The 16,385-nt window shown below is 36.2% G+C and overlaps 1 protein-coding gene across 4 annotated transcripts in view; it reads left to right on the top strand.

Moving 5' to 3' along the window:
- Window positions 1-15,890, top strand: part of stxbp4 (syntaxin binding protein 4) — a 65,800-nt gene extending 49,910 nt beyond the window's left edge. For 3 of the 4 annotated variants that reach the window (XM_055004774.1, XM_055004773.1, XM_055004775.1), the window contains 3 exons: window positions 2,266-2,402; window positions 11,848-11,905; window positions 14,271-15,890. In XM_055004774.1, the coding sequence (XP_054860749.1) occupies window positions 2,266-2,402; window positions 11,848-11,905; window positions 14,271-14,409 (334 nt within the window). In that variant the 3' untranslated portion in view covers window positions 14,410-15,890. Of the gene's footprint in view, window positions 1-2,265; window positions 2,403-2,504; window positions 3,320-11,847; window positions 11,906-14,270 lie in introns of those variants that run through there. The other variant, XM_055004776.1, reaches the window with a different exon arrangement.
- Window positions 15,891-16,385: the final 495 nt, after the last annotated feature.

The following is a 16,385-nucleotide window of genomic DNA, read 5'->3' as shown; positions in this document are numbered from 1 at the left end:
TAGTGTGTAGTGCTTTTTGTGTATGTGTGATATCAGTGTGTACAGTAGTGTGTGTGTTTACCTGAGTGTATGAGGTCATTCATACACTGATGTGTAGCCAGGTGTGTGTGTGTGCTCCTGTTGTGTAACAGTGTGTGCGTTTACACTGATATATAACGAGGTGTCTGTTACTTTTTGTGCATAATTGAGTGTGTGTCTGTGCAGTAGTGTAGATTTACTCTGTGTGTGTGTTTACACTGATATATGATGAGGTGTGTGTTAATTTGTGTCTTAACTGGTTGTATGAGGGCATGTGTGTGTTTATTCTGTGTGTGTGTGTTTATTCTGTGTGTGTGTTTATTCTGTGTGTTTCTTGCTGTATGCAGGTTAATTAAAGGTTAGTTTAAGGTTGTAGAAGCGTATGCATCCCTATTAAATGAATATAAATCACCTTGGTGTCCTCAGAAGTGCAGCTAAGTGTGTGTGTGTTCTTTATTGTATGCAGGTTATGTTATTTGAAGGTTATTTTTATGTTATTTTAAAATTAAAGAAATGTTTATGTCTCCTATAAATGAATATAATTCAGCATTGTGTCCTCAGAAGTGCAGTAAACCTCCTGCTTGCTCATCTGTTCTAATGAATCTCCAGCAGTGATGGAGCTCATTAGTCCTGGTTCTCCTCCTCAGTGGTCCCACTGGAGTCCACTTTATTATAATAATAATAATAATAATAATAATAATAATAATAATAATAATAATAATAATAACAACAACAAAAATAATATCAATAATTATAAAATAAATAGAACAATAAATAATAGTAGTAATAATTAATATTCTTAAAAATAAACAGTAATATTAATAATAATGAATACAACTGAAAATAAATCATAATTAACAATAAAATAAATAATTATAATAACAATGATAATAACAATAATAATATTACAAATAAAATTAATAGTAATAAGAATAATAAGACTAATAATAATAGAGTAATAATAAAAATGAAAATAAAAATTTATAGTAAAATAAATGATTAATAATAATATATAAATATGATAATAACAATAATGATTAAAAATAAGATAAATAAGAATAATAATAATTAATAAAATAAGTACTAATAATAGCTGTATTAATAATAAAAATAAATGAGATTAAATAATAATAATGACAATAATAATAGCAAATTGTAATAAATAATAATAATAATAAAGAGATTAGTAATAACAATAATGATGATAACAGTATTAAATGAGTTACCTGTAGGTTTCTGGTTTCTGGTTTCATAACTCTGGAGCTGCTCAGATGTTTGTGGGTCAGAAAACAATCAGAATCGTCTTTAAACAACAAACTGATTTATTTAATTCTGTCAGTTTATTCATTAAAACATTAAAGAATTAAATGTGGATTTATTCACATTTACTGAGAAAAACATGAATATATACATAAATTAATCCATTTATTAAAGATTCTGACGATAGAAACAATAAAACCTAAAGATTTTCTCATTAAATAACTTAAACAGGTTATTGTTGTTTCTCATAAATAAGAACAAAAAACTGAAAATCAGTCCAACAGCTGCCGTCCTTTAAAGCCGTTTTTGTGTCTTTGGTTGTTTTTTTGATTGGAAGAATTTTTTGGTAACTCATTTTAGTCGTTTTTCAGACTTTGTGTTCAGTTTTTGTATCTACTGTGTCTTGTTTTGTCTTTATGTGATCATTTTTTTGTCTTTTTTGTGCTGATGAAGTTTCTCTTTATCGACTCGTCTTCCTGTTTTTAGTTTCTCTTTTTCGACTTGTCTTCCTGTTTTCAGTCTTCAGTGGTTTTTAGTTTCTCTTTATTAACTCGTCTTCCTGTTTTTAGTTTCTCTTTATTGACTTGTCTTCCTGTTTTTAGTTTCTCTTTATCGACTCGCCTTCCTGTTTTTTGTCTTTAGTGGTTTTTAGTTTCTCTTTATTGACTCTTCTTCCTGTTTTTTATTTCTCTTTCTCGACTCGTCTTCCTGTTTTTAGTGTCTCTTTCTCGACTCGTCTTCCTGTTTTTAGTGTCTCTTTCTCGACTCGTCTTCCTGTTTTTAGTGTCTCTTTCTCGACTCTTCTTCCTGTTTTTAATTTCTCTTTCTCGACTCGTCTTCCTGTTTTTAGTGTCTCTTTCTCGACTCTTCTTCCTGTTTTTAGTTTCTCTTTCTCGACTCTTCTTCCTGTTTTTAGTTTCTCTTTATCGACTCGTCTTCCTGTTTTCAGTTTCTCCTTATCGACTCATCTTCCTGTCTGTCCTGCAGCTCCGGAGATGTGAAGGTCGGCCCGTCGTCTCAGAACGCGGCGTCCCGCCATAAGAAGAGTCCGTGGACGGCGTCCTCGTTGGCCCAGGAGGCGAAGGATCTGAGCCGGACGGTCCGAGCAGTTCTGGAGTTCGACTGTAAGTGACGGCGAGCTCCCAGCATGCACCTGTGCATGACATCTGTGTGTCGCCCGCATGAACCTGCCGGACGCCGTGACGCTTCTCCTCCCCGTGTTTCAGTGCTGACCTTCTAGAGGAACGCCGCCGCCGGATGCTGGAACCTCCAGAACCCGACGGAACCGGCGACGGAGCCTCGACCTGCATGAAGCTTTTTGTTTCTGTGAAGCAGCTTCCTCCTGTCCTCCTCCACCAACATCTAAACGTCTAAACATCTAAACTCTGCAGGAAAAATAGAACCTCTGAGGAGGAGACGGACCACCAACGTTCAGCGTTTGATCCTTCAGATCCATCAGAGAAAAAAACCTGCAGAAATGTTCAGATTTAGATCCTATATTAGTCCAACATCAGTTCAAAGATCGAACCGTCTTACTGAAGAATATCGTTTCTTTTTACAAGACAACTGAGTGAAGTAAAGGTTTTTAGCTGCTGGTCAGCAGCTAAAAACCTTTACTTCACTCAGTTGTTGGTTAAAATAAGAAACGACAGAATGAACAGAATTCTTCCAAAATTACAGAAATATCAGCTTCATTTTCCACTTTTTCTCCAAATATTCAAATATGTACAACTTTAAAAAAAAAAAACAAAAAAAACCGCTTGTTTTCCTCAAAGTTTAATTTTTATTTTAATTTAATTAAATTTAGGTTTCACTTTAAAATTAAATTATTCCATTTTTTAAATCTCAGAGTTGAACTTTAAAAATAAATAAATCTGAGATATTCACCTTTTAAAAACATCCAACTTTTCTTTCTCAAAATTGAACAAATTCTTCAAGTTTAACTAGAAATAATCAAACTTTTCCACGTCAAAGTTCAACAATTTTTAAAAATCCAAATCAATTTTACAATTTAAAAAAAGTATCTTTTTTTAATGTATAATTTTTAAAAATTTCTTTTAAGTTCAACTTTTTCAAAAAATATTTTTTAGTCTCAAAGTTCAACTTTAAAAATAAAATAATTTGATGTCATCTTTAACAAAAAATCCAATTTTTCTTTTCAAAAAAATCAACTTTTTAAAAAATATTGACATTTAAGTTTAACTTTAAAAATTCTAACTTTTCCATGTTAAAGTTCAACAGTTAAAAAAATCAATCTGTTTTATGAAGTTTTTTATTTTAATTCTGAATTTTTCCTTTTAATGTAGATGTAGTCCAAAATATCCTTTTAGTTTTCTTTACAGATGATCAAAGTTTTAAATTTATTTCATAAAATGTTCTTTTTTATTTTAAATCCAAATTTTCTGTCTTAAAGTTTAGCTTTTTTCTTTTTTTTGTTTACAATTTATTTCTGTTTTGTTTTGTTTTGCTTTTTGTTTTGTTTGTTTTTTTTACTTTGCCCCTAACCAGCCAAAATATGAGATTATTGTAATCAAATAATATTTTCTTTTAAAGCACTTTAAAAAATAAAAAAAAATAATAATGTAAATAAAAAATCAGAATCTGTTGCACAAAGTTTTTTTATAAATACATAATTTTTCTTTTTTTTATGTAGAATTTTAAAAACATATTTTCACTTTTCTTTTTTTAGGATAACCTTTGAAAATAAATAATCAGACTTTTCTTTCTCAAAATTCAACTTTAAAAAAAATCTGACAATTTTCCCCAATTTTCAACTGTTTGGATTTTTCTTTCCCCATTTTTTTCCTTTTTAAAATTCAATTTACTTTGTCAAAGGTTTTTTTTTTAATTTTAAATCCAACTTTTCTGTCTTAAAGGTACATTTTCTTGTTTTTTTGGTTGTTTTGTTGTTTTTTTTTATTTGCCCCTAACTCGCCAAAATAATAAATTCTAGTAATAAAAATATTAACCTTTCCTTCTAAAGCACTTTAAACAACACTTTACGTCCCAGCAGAATGAAACCAATAAAAAGTGGAAAATACAGTGAATATTCTGAGACTCTGAGGGACCGAACCAGAACGTTGCTGCTGTTCTTCAGCTGAACCCGACGTCCGTCTCTGTTCCAGTAAAACGTTCCGTCACTAGAACTCGTGTCCAGTGAGCCGTAGTTGTGTGTCTGTCTGTGGTAGTCGTGTGTTCCACCGTAGATTAGCAGCAGCTTCATCAAACACAACCGAGACCAAAACCGTTCGAGTTCAGGAAGAAAACGGACCAGTTTCCTGTTTGTCCTCTTTCAGAGTAAAAGTTCTGGAACAAACTGCAGATCCTGAGTTGTTTGTAAAGAGATCTGTAAAATAAATCACTGGTATGATGAAATAAAAAAGTTTCTGCTGCAGCTTCAAGTCTGATCGAATGACAAACAAAAAACCACAAAGAGACTCAGAAAAATACAAAATAACAAGATGAACAAAGAAAGACTCCACAACTACAGACTGGAAATTACCTTAAAAAATGTAAAATAATCCCAAAGAAACTCCAACTGATCAAAAACAGACTCACAGCAAACATAAAAACCACAAAAGGACTCATAACGACCAGAAAAGCATGAAAAACAACCACAGCGACATTTAAAACGATCAGAAACATTCTTAAAAATGACCAGACAAGTGCTCAAAATTACCTCAGAGTCCTAACCACGAAATCAAAAAATATCTAACGCAAGAAGACAAAATACAACCAGAAACCTACAGAAAATAACAAAAACTTACTCAAAACTACCAGGAAAACACTCAAAACTACCACAAAGACTCCTGAAGACCACAAAAACACGCAGATCACACACAAGAAGACCAAAAAATGCCAGAAATACACACAAAACGACCTCAGATGGACACAAAACGATCAAAATAGGACTTAAAATTATCATGAAAACATTCAAACTGACCCCAGACTCACCAAAAACAAGCAACTTCACCGCAGAAAGTTTAAAGATGGCCCCAAAAACATGTAAAATTAACATAATAGAGATTTAAATTTTCAAATAAAGCCCTGAAAAACAACCACAAAGACTTGAAAGAACAAAAACAGACTTAAATTACAAGAAAAGTGCTCAAAATGACAACAGACCTATCACAAAATCATGCAAATTAGGAAATGAAGACTCAAAAAGTCCATGAAAACACAGAAAACCACCTCAGTAAGACAACATGACCAGAAAAATGACAACAGACGCAAAATAACCAAAAAAGAACTCTGAAATAAACACAAGACAGAAAAAGACCACAAAACAACCAAAACTAACAAAACAAAATATTAAAAATGACCACAAAGACGATCCTTAAAATACTGAAACTGACCACAAAAAGATTCGAGATACACAGAGAACACAACAATATGACTTTACGTGGCCATAAAAACACTAAGGAAGACAGGAAGTTCCATCTTAATTTCCTGCTGACGCTCAGAAGTCCGAGTGTCCCTGAACGCAGCAGCAGGTGGAATCTGGAGAATCCAACAGACTGAAGGTCGGAAACAACCTGTGAAACGTGGAGCTGCTGTTGAGTCATCCAGGAAGTACACAAAGCCGACAGGTAACATGTCAGGGTTTCCAGGAAGTACACAAAGCCGACAGGTAATATGTCAGGGTTTCCAGGAAGTACACGAAGCCGGCAGGTAACATGTAGCGGTTTCCAGGAAGTAACCATCGCATCAGGAAGCTAAGGATAGCGGCATCTTTTCAGCAATTACACAGAACCAACTAGCAGCTTAGCAGATCTGTTAGCATTTCCAGCACATAGATGGAGCCATGTTGTCATTAGGGGTATTTGTGGAGTTACCAGCAAATACTCAGTACCATTGGTTTGTTCAGATGTCTGGATGTTTGCAGGAAGTACACAGAGCCGACAGGCAATTGACTATTTACTGCAGCGTTTCCAGTAAATACTCAAGCTGGTATGTTAGTTAGTGTGTGATCCCAGGAAATAGTCCGACCCAAGATAAAGTTTAGGAGACTGTTGTGACTAGGGTTGCCACATGTCCCTTAAAATACGGAATCGTCCTTTATTTGACAGTTAATTGTTGCGTCCCGTATTGAATCAATACGGAACACAAGTTGTTCTGTATTTTCATAAATGTCCCGTACACGTCTGTCAGACACTCATCCAAACTGTAGAATGAACAAAATAAAACACAGGAAATATTAAGGGCAGCCAATTTAAACTTCGTAGGACCCACGTAGCGAGGACCCGATGCGAGGTCCAGCAGATCACGCTGCACCCGCGTGTTTAAAAATGTTTACACCCGAAACTCCACCACGTCCACAGAAGCAAAAATGTTTGCAAATGTACAGACGTGAGTGGGAAGAGTGGAACCCCTGGCAATGGGTACAAACTGTGTTTTCTGTTGCTCATGGACTGACTGAAGTAAGGCAGCATCAGGAGACCAACATGTAAGAACCATGAGAACAGAGAGAACCCAACCAGCAGGTCACAGTTTATCATCATCTAATCATCTCCTGAAGTCCTTATGGTGAGAGACATCAGTATCTGGTTGTTCATTTACCAGAGGATGCTTATAATCATGCTGATGTGGTCATAGACTCTACACTATTTTAGTACTGTGATCATAAAACAATAAAAACTCTTAGTTTCATGTTAATAAAGCACTTAAAGCTTTAAGTATGGCTAAATGCTTTTTTCAAAATTAAATATATCACTCCTTGGCTGGTAGTGACCCTGAGTTCAGTAAAGTTGGAAAGATATTCACAGATTCAGACTTCTGACATCAATAACTCATTAGATATAGGTTATAAAACATAAACGATGCCTCTTTCCTGTCATTGTAAGACAGACAATGTGCTACAAGGCCAGTATTATGAACAGTAGCTGTCTTTCAAGCTGCAGGAATAACATTGATGTCTATGTGTAGCTGGCTGTGTGACGTCTGTCTGCAAAACCGCTGCAAAAGCGAAGAGAGACACAAATATTCAATAACTTCAATCTTGTTCTCTGTAGGTACACAATGTGCTACAAGCCCAGTTTTATCAAGTAGCACATTGTGTACCTTATAATGATGGAAAAGAGGCATCATTTATGTTTTCACAACATCTATCTAATGAGTTATTGATGCTGGAAGTCTGAATCTGTGAATATCTTTCCAACTTTATTGAACTGTGGCCCCGAGGAACCGTGGTGGGCGTCCTTTATTTTCATTTCTGAAAGGTGGCAACTCTAGTTGTGACTGATTTAAAGACCTAAATGAGAACCAAGGAGAGCGTGTTTCCAGCAAATACACAGACCCACGGCCCAGTTAACCCTTTTAGTCAGTTTGGCTGCTTGCAGCTGGTTTATGGAAGATTTAAAAACTGAGAAATAAAGTAGATTTAGTCGACTTGTAGCTCAGATCAGCCTGAAAATCTTCAGTTTTTATCTGGTTCCTTGATTAAAACGACTGAATCTGCCGTCTAAATACCGCAGATGTTGAACTCTCCCCATGTTTCCTCTCCAGACTTTATTTTGGGGGATATTTCTGTAAAATCAAGTCATTTTAAGCTCAGATTTGGTTCATTTTCTTGATGGAACTGAAAGACACAGGTGATGTGTTCGGGGAATGCTGAAAATCTGATGATTCTTTTCTTTGATTTTACAGTTTCTGGCCTATGAACGGAGTAATTTTAACATTCAACCCCAGCAGCAGGTTTTAGGCTCAGTCTTTGGATCAGTTCTTTGTGTGAGCAACTAACTCATAAAAGCAGAGTTTGACCTAAAAAAAAAAAAAAAAAAAAAAAAAATGAACGAAGTAAGATTTGAAAATGACCAAAAGTAAGTCAAAATTAGGCGAAAAACACGACAAAACTTATAAATCTGAAACAGATTCTACGTCATCAGGAAACACAAGACAAACGTATAAATCCAAACTAATGAGAGTCAAAATGAAAAACAGACTGAAAATGACGAGAAACTCTTCGGTTCAGTCTGTTTATTTCTATGTTCAGCTGTGATGAAAATGATTCGACTCTGAGGCTGGAATCAAACTCAGAGATGTGTTTGGGATCTGCCTACTTCCTGGATACGCAGTTCATCCTCATGAATCTAAGCCTGAGGAAGACGTTCTTCTGTTTCACTGAATCTGAGCTGAATGTTTCTCTGACACACTCACCCAGTTCCTTCCATCAGCAAGATGTGGGTGAAGTTACGTAACCGGCAGCAGGTTGTCATGGAAACCACAAACTGGGTCACTCTGATCCACACTTGATGCTTCCTCCTGGTCGCCACGGTGACACATCAAGATGTGAAACCCCTGTTGCTACGGTGCCCGTCTGACTTTCATCCTCTGTCAACCTGAAACCAAAACTAAAACTCATCATCATCATCATCCATCCATCATCATCCATCCGTCCATCCTCATCATCATCACCAGGAAAGCAGTCAAATTGACCACTGAGTCTCATATCAATCACAAAAACAGGCAAATGTATAACAAAATGACTAAAGATGAACAGGAAACAAATAAAAATGACCAAAAATAGACCTGGACATGACCATTAAAGAAACAAAACACCAGAAAACCATAAAAAAAAAAAAACGCCTGAAACACGACAATCACATAAACATCAAAGATGACCACAAGAAGACTCCAGACGAGCACAAAAACATGTAGTGACCACAATAACGTTCAAAATAAACAAAAAATGAACTCAAAATTACTAGAAATACCCACAAAAACACTACAGAGAAAAACAAAAATGACTCAAAATCTGTCTTATATAGAATGAAATATCAACTAAAATAGCTCAAGACGTGGACACAGAAACTGTCCAAAATGGTCCAAAATACCTAAAACTGATCTAAAACATTTCAAAAAGTTTAGAAAATTAAAAACTGTGCAAAAAAATTGAAAATGATCCAAAATTCTTTATAATTTGTAATTTCCACTGAGCAGAGTGGAGTTTAGAAATGAAACTTGTAAATAATTAGTTGTGTTGGATTAGATGAGTCACTTTAAAGAGGACGAGTATTTTACATCTTATGTTTTTAATTATTGGCATTACTTTGTAGAAATTTGTTTCATTTTGTCATGAGTTTTTTATTCCAAAAATTCTTGTCAAAAAAGCCTAATTCATTGTTCATAGAACCACTGAACCGCTTTTGTTGAGTTTTTCTGCAACAATAATTAGCTTTTCGTCACAAACAGAGACTCTTTCATGCTCTTGTGTTGCTGCTGTTGGGCTCAAATCTGCAGCTTATTTCAGATGTTTTAGGAGCTAGACTCAGAGTGAATTAGAGCAGGATGGACGGGGGCTGTCAGGGTGTCAACGTCACAAAAAAACCACAAAATACTCAGAGAAAAGTGCCTTTGTTAGTGTTAGCGCTGCCGCCTGAAGCTCAGATCTCAGCTGTTCTCCTCTTTTTGTTCTTTAATGACGGAAAATGAAGGTCGTCGGCTCCATTTTCTCCAAACTGGGACATTTCTAATCAGGTAATTTCTCGACTTGTTTTCAAAGCGTTCACACAGATGCAGGAAACAGAAAGCAAACAAAGGTCCAGAAATCTGATTAGAAATGAAAAGAAGACACAAACCTGCCTGACGATCTGTTTACCCATGGCACCCTGCAAACAGAGAATTTAGCTGCTTTTAATTCTACAATCTGACAGAATGTGAATAAGTCCAGAGACCAGCAGCATTATTTAGCTGACGAGGTGCAGCTTTAATTAGTACCATCATCGTGTTGGTTCCCAATCAGACCTGAATGTTGCTGTTAGCCTTTATGTTAGCGTTAAAGCTGAATTTCACACCGAGCTGAAGAAATTTAAAAGCAAATAACTGGTTCATGAAGTTCAAACTGTAGATTCCAGGACAGTGAAACCACTGAACCCCTAAACTGTTCTGCTTCTAGTCCAGGAGATAAAACAAGACGATCCTTTAGAGAACTGTGCAGCGGTACGACAAACTTTTAACTCTTCTGCTCACAGTTAATCTCAAATGAAGTTATCGTCCATATAAGCAGCTGTGCAAAGCATCCTGGGAGAGTCATAATGAACCTCATTTACAGAAAGTTGAAGACTTTGTTCAAATCAGGACCTGAAACTCCCCAAAAACAGGCCGTTGATCTAAATGAAGCCAAATCCAGCAGCTTATTTCTTGACTGAAACGTAATTAGAATCACATTTTGTTGAAAACTTTAATGAGCTGCCATATTGGTCCGGTTTGAAACCCAGGAGCAAAAAGCAGACTTGAATGAATGAGGAGCTGCTGGAACACAGCTGTCAGTGTCCACAGGGTTCTAGAGGATCCATGAAGAAGGAAGTTGTTCCTCTAGAAGCAGAACCTTAAAGCTCCACTCAAGTCTGCTGCTGATCACATGGACAAAGAAAAGGCCTTCTGGAGGAAAGTTCTGTGGTCTGAAGGAACAAAAACTGAAGGTGAGGCCTTTAACCCCAAGAACACCAAACCTACCATCAAGCATGGAGGTGGCAGTATCATGCTCTGTGGAACTGGAGCTTTCCACATAGTAAATGGAATAATGAAGAAGGAGGATCATCTCCACATTCTTCAGGAAAACCTAAAACCATCAGCAGAAGGTTGATCTTGGACAGTTGGATGTTTCAACAAGACAATGAACCCAAACACATCAGAGGTGGTAAAGAAATGGTTCCATCAGGCTAGAATGAAGGTTCTAGACTGGTCTCGCCAAAGTCCTGACTTAAACTCATCAAGAACGTGTGGACCGTTGAAGAAACAAGACAACAACAAGAAGAAACAACTGCACCAGAATTGGTGCCGTTCCACTACATTTGTTGTCCTTCTGACTCAGACTTGAGTCAGTTAAATTGATAGTATAATGATAGTGCCACCTCCATGCTTGACGGTAGGTATAGTGTCCAGAGGAGTCAAAGATAAACCAGAAGATTGAAACCAGAAGAACCAAACTGAGGAGGAAACAGACAAATTGAACTGAATATTAACATTTTTGTTTATATATTTATGACCCAGCAGATTTGATCATATTTCCAGAAGACCTTCAATAAATCTGTGAAAGAGCCAAAGAGCAGGATTGTTGTTGTGACAAAGATTCATGTTTCAATGATCCTATCATATAGTTCCATATAGTTCTAGGAATCTCTGGAAACTCAACACTGACATGATACACAGGAAACTTTTGTCATGACTGTAAATAAAGAGATGAATATCTGCGTGAAAGCTGACATGAAATCTGTGGCTTTAACAGGCGTGTTACATCAGACCATGTTCTCCTTCATACATCATGTCACTGATACAGTCCCACTACAATCCCTCTATTCTCTGGATGTGTGAAAAGTTCGGTGTCGGTTTCTGATCCGGAGTCTTCAGGGCAGCTTTTGAAACTTTGCCTCCTTTTGTGCTCTGAAACGGGGTTAAGAGACTTCATGTTGTCAGTGGAAAAGTACAGTAGACTGGGCGACGGTCGGCATGGAAACCTGATATCTAAGGCCTCCATACCACTGGAAAGGTGCGACATAGTGAAGCTTCAGATGATCTGAGCTGCTTTTAAACATGAAATCCACCAGATAACCATTTATTCTCATCCTGCAGGTCTTCCTTATGGCTGGGACGAGGCCTACACAGCAGCCGGAGTCAAATACTACATCAAGTAAGTCTTTACTGTTGGAGCCCCAATTAGAAGTTATTAAACTGTGATTCTACTCAAAACCAAGAAGTAAAACCCCAGAACCATCTGGTTCTTTTTAATCTCCAGTAATTTTATTAATGATCAGAGTTCTACCTTCAGACTGTGAATATTTCCAGAGTTCCAGGGCCTTCAAGTCCATAGAGGAGAACGTCCCCTGGAGAAAGTTCTAGAGTAGACCTACCGACAACTGTACCGTTGTCGGTAGGTCTACTCTAGAACTTTCTCCAGTTGTGGGTAGGTCTACTCTAGAACTTTCTACAGTTGTGGGTAGATCTACTCTAGAACTTTCTCCAGTTGTGGGTAGGTCTACTCTAGAACTTTCTACAGTTGTGGGTAGGTCTCCTCTAGAACTTTCTACAGTTGTCGGTAGGTCTACTCTAGAACTTTGTACAGTTGTCAGTAGGTCTACTCTAGAACTTTCTCCAGGGGACGTTCTCCTTTCCTGCTTCCAGTCTTTAAGTTTAGTCTCACTTAGAACGTTCCAGGTCCTTGAAGTCCATAGAGGTGGGTCCAGATTTATCACTTTTTAATGGACTTTTTCCATCATTTCTGAGCCTCAGAACTTCATCAGTCCAGCAGATAGAACCATGACATTTAAGAGGAGAAACACATCTGAGTTCTGGTAAAAACTGACACCAGATCAGTTTAAATCTATCCAGGTGTCACAGTTTAAACACTGAACCTGAAACTGAATCCCAGAATGTCTAAATCTAGACACAAAGCAAAACCAACAAGACGCCAGACAAGCAAAACAAGGACACCAAACAGAATGACCACAATGAGAAAAAAAACTGCCCCAAAGACACATAAAACAACACAAAACTGATGCAAAATGACAGAATGGAAACAAGAAATGACAAAGATGAGCAGAAATCACCAAAAATGACCCAAAACAAGAAAAATGAGACGTAAAGTGACCCAAAATCAGTTTTACATCCATCCAGGTGCCACAGTCTGAACACTACATCTGGTTTCTGCTCATTTTCATTTTCTCTATAACCAACTGTGATCATCAGTATTATGGGATGTATCATAGTTTGAACAGTAAAACTAAAACATTTTAATGTCAGTTTTATCAAAGAAAATGTGCCAAATATTTTCTAAAATATCTCTGACTATCCAAATTGCTTCAAAAACTTTCCAAAATGACAAAACAAGCCCAAAATGAGTACACAATGCCCAAAACCTTCCCAAAAAATGATCAAATTAATGCTTAAAATGATTTAAAAGTGGTCCAAAACAAATTCAAAATCACCTCCCCTGAATGAGTCAAAAAACTAAAAATGTCCACAATCACTTGAAAATGGGCCAAAATTATTTTTAAAATGTCCAGAATGATTCATGAATCATACGATCAATGTTAAAACCAACCCTGAGGGTTAATATTAGGGGATGTATCACAGTTTCAACTGCAAAACTGCAGCAGTTTAATGTCCGTTTCCTGTTTGAGTTCTGTTGAAAACTGCAACCAGACCAAGTCAAAAAATAAAAGAAAAAAGAAGAAGAAGAAATATTGGTGTTTTGAATAAAAACCTCCAAATTAACCTAAGAAGTAGAAAAAAATCAGGGGTTTTTCACTCAGTAGTGTAATTAAAATGTCATTTTTTCCCCCAGAGTAATTTAAATATTAAGAATTTCTATTCTACAAGAAGTACACAGAATACTCAAAATGAGCCAAACATTTTCCAGAATACCTCCAACTATCCAAATTCCCATAAAAACTTTCTAAAATGAAAAAATATGTCCAAAATGGTCCAATATACCTAAAATGTATCCAAAAGTCTTCAAAACAAATGTTTGAATGAACAAAAAAAAAACTAAAAAAGACTCGAAAATGATCAATAATGACTCAAAATTTGTCCAAAATGACTCAAAATCTCTTATAGTTAAAAATTGACCACAATAACTAAAAAAGTGGACACGAAAACCCGTCCAAAATGGTCCGAAATACCTAAAACATATCCAAAAGGCTTCAAAAAGTTTGTTACAATGAAAAATGAAAAAGAAAAAAGCTACAAAAGACTCAAAAATAATCAAAAATGACTCAAAATCTGTCTTATAGAGTTAAAAATCGACCAAAATAGCTAAAAAGTTGACACAAAAACTGTCCAAAACGAGTTCAAAATGTCCAAACCCTGTCTGAATATCTGCTGTATTTTGTATTATAAATCGACCAGCTGCAGAATGAAGAACAGAATCAACCAGGTGGAATCAGACCTGCAGCCTTATTGACCAATCAGAGCAGCGGACGTTTAGTTAGTCGGACACTAGAAGCTTCTCAGGAAACAGGAAGTTGTTTGCTGATGAACTTCCTGTCTCGTTTCAGTCATGTGACCCAGACGACGTCGTGGAGTCTCCCTGAGTCCAACGTTCCTCCTTCACCTCCGTTGTCCTCGGCGCTGGATGGAGAACGAGACGGAGAACTGGACCGGAGAACCAACCCGTCCATAGAGACCGAGATGTAGAGGACTCGTCGTCGTGGCAACCAGCTGTTCTTTAAACACTTTATTATCGTGGTTCTATGAAAGGTGAGCTGCTCTGCTCAGGGATTCTAACCAACATTATTCACTCTAAAGGATCCTGTAGTTTAGAACATTTAGAAACCAGATGGTTCTTTGAACCAGCGTCAGTCTGACCTTTATGTTTGTTCCTCTTAAATCTGTGTGTTGACTGGAAACATCTGGTAAAGTTAACTCCACCTTAGTTTGGTTCTTCTGGTTTCAATCTTCTGGTTTGACTCCTCTGGACACTATACCTACTGTCAAGCATGGAGGTGGCAGTATCATTGTACTATCAATTTAACTGACTCCAGAATTGGTGCAGTTCAACTAAATCTGTTGTCTTTCTGACTCAGACTTGTTTCTTCAGGTTCTTGATGGGTCCTCGTCTGGACTTTGGGGAGACCAGTCTAGAACCTTCATTCTAGCCTGATGGAACCATTTCTTTACCACTAAGAGTCATTTCTGACCAGTTTTGAGTTATTTTTACCAATTTTTAAAGTAATATTGGACGGGTTTCAAGTCATTCCTGAGTCAATTTGGACAGGTTTGGTCATTTTGGGCAAGTTTTGAGTAATTTTGAACCTTTTTTTTTTTTGTCATTTTTGACAAATGTGAGTCATTTGGGACCACTTTTTTAAAAATATCATTTTGGACCAATTTTTTTGTCATGTTGGACATTTCAACCAATTTTAAGTCATTTTGAACCACTTTTCAATCATTTTGGACAAGTTTGAATAATTCTGAACAAATTTTTTGTCATATTAGACACGTTTGAGTCATTTTGGAAACCATTTTGGACCAATTTCAAGTCATTTTGAACCCCTTTTTAGTAATTTTGAACCATTTTTTTGGTCATTTTGGACAAGTTTGAGTCATTTTTGACCAATTTTAAGGCATTCTGAACCACTTTTCAGTCATTTTGGACCATCTTTTAGTAATTTTGGACAGCTTGTTTTATCATTTTGGGCCAATTGTAAGAGTAGTTTTGAACCACTTGTTAGTCATTTTGGATAATTTTTTGTTCGTGCATGTACATAACATGTACAGACCGAAATCGAGACCAAAACCAAACCTAAACTACTTAAGAGGCCCAAGACCCACCCAAGACAATCTGAAACCAGCCCTCAGCCAGGACCAGATCCAGAGTAAAATAAATCCTAAACCAACTTTGGCACCTCTTGACCAGGTCGTTATTGAAAATGAGAATCAGTTCTCAACTAACTTACCTGGTAAAATAAATAAATCACATCCAAAACCAGGAGAACCAAGACTGAAACCAAACATAAACCAATCCCAAGAAAGTCCAGAACCAGTCCAACATCCAGTCTGAAACCAGTCCAGAAGCTCTTCTCGAAAGCCCCAGAGTATGATACTGCCACCTCCATGCTTGATGGAAATATGAAGCAGACTTCTCAAGCATCACAAATAAAGAACATTGAAATTAATCTTGTTTCTGTGAACTTTTTTTTTTGCTAAATTGCATCTTTTCTATTGTGATACTAACACAGCTACTGTCCACTATTTGTGCCACGTCTGTTTATTGTTTTATTACCAAAAATGAAAATAAATAAATAAATGAATAAAAGATTCACAAACTCAATCACAGTATCAATTTGGTGAAAAAAAGGGGAAAATCAAATATATTTTTAAAAAATACATTACAATTTCGATGACAAACAGGAAATCTGAACCTAATAAAACATTCTAAAGTTGGCGCAAAAAATACAGTAACCAAATCCAAAAACATTTATAGAATTTGAGTGAAAAATAAGAAAACCAAACCTCAGTTTTGACGTGTTTTTTGCATTTGGTTTTCTCATTTTTCTCTCCAGTTTTGGTCGTTTATCTCTCAATCTTTGCTTACTAAATGGGAGACAAAAATAATTACCAAACACCAATAATGTCTTGATTGCTTTGCTGTTTTTGATCCTTTTTTTCTC

Source organism: Amphiprion ocellaris, chromosome 18, assembly GCF_022539595.1.
Source record: "Amphiprion ocellaris isolate individual 3 ecotype Okinawa chromosome 18, ASM2253959v1, whole genome shotgun sequence".
Classification (NCBI taxonomy): domain Eukaryota; kingdom Metazoa; phylum Chordata; class Actinopteri; family Pomacentridae; genus Amphiprion; species Amphiprion ocellaris.
The sequence above is the reverse complement of the archived record's forward strand: the minus strand, read 5'-3'. Positions and strand labels throughout refer to the sequence as shown.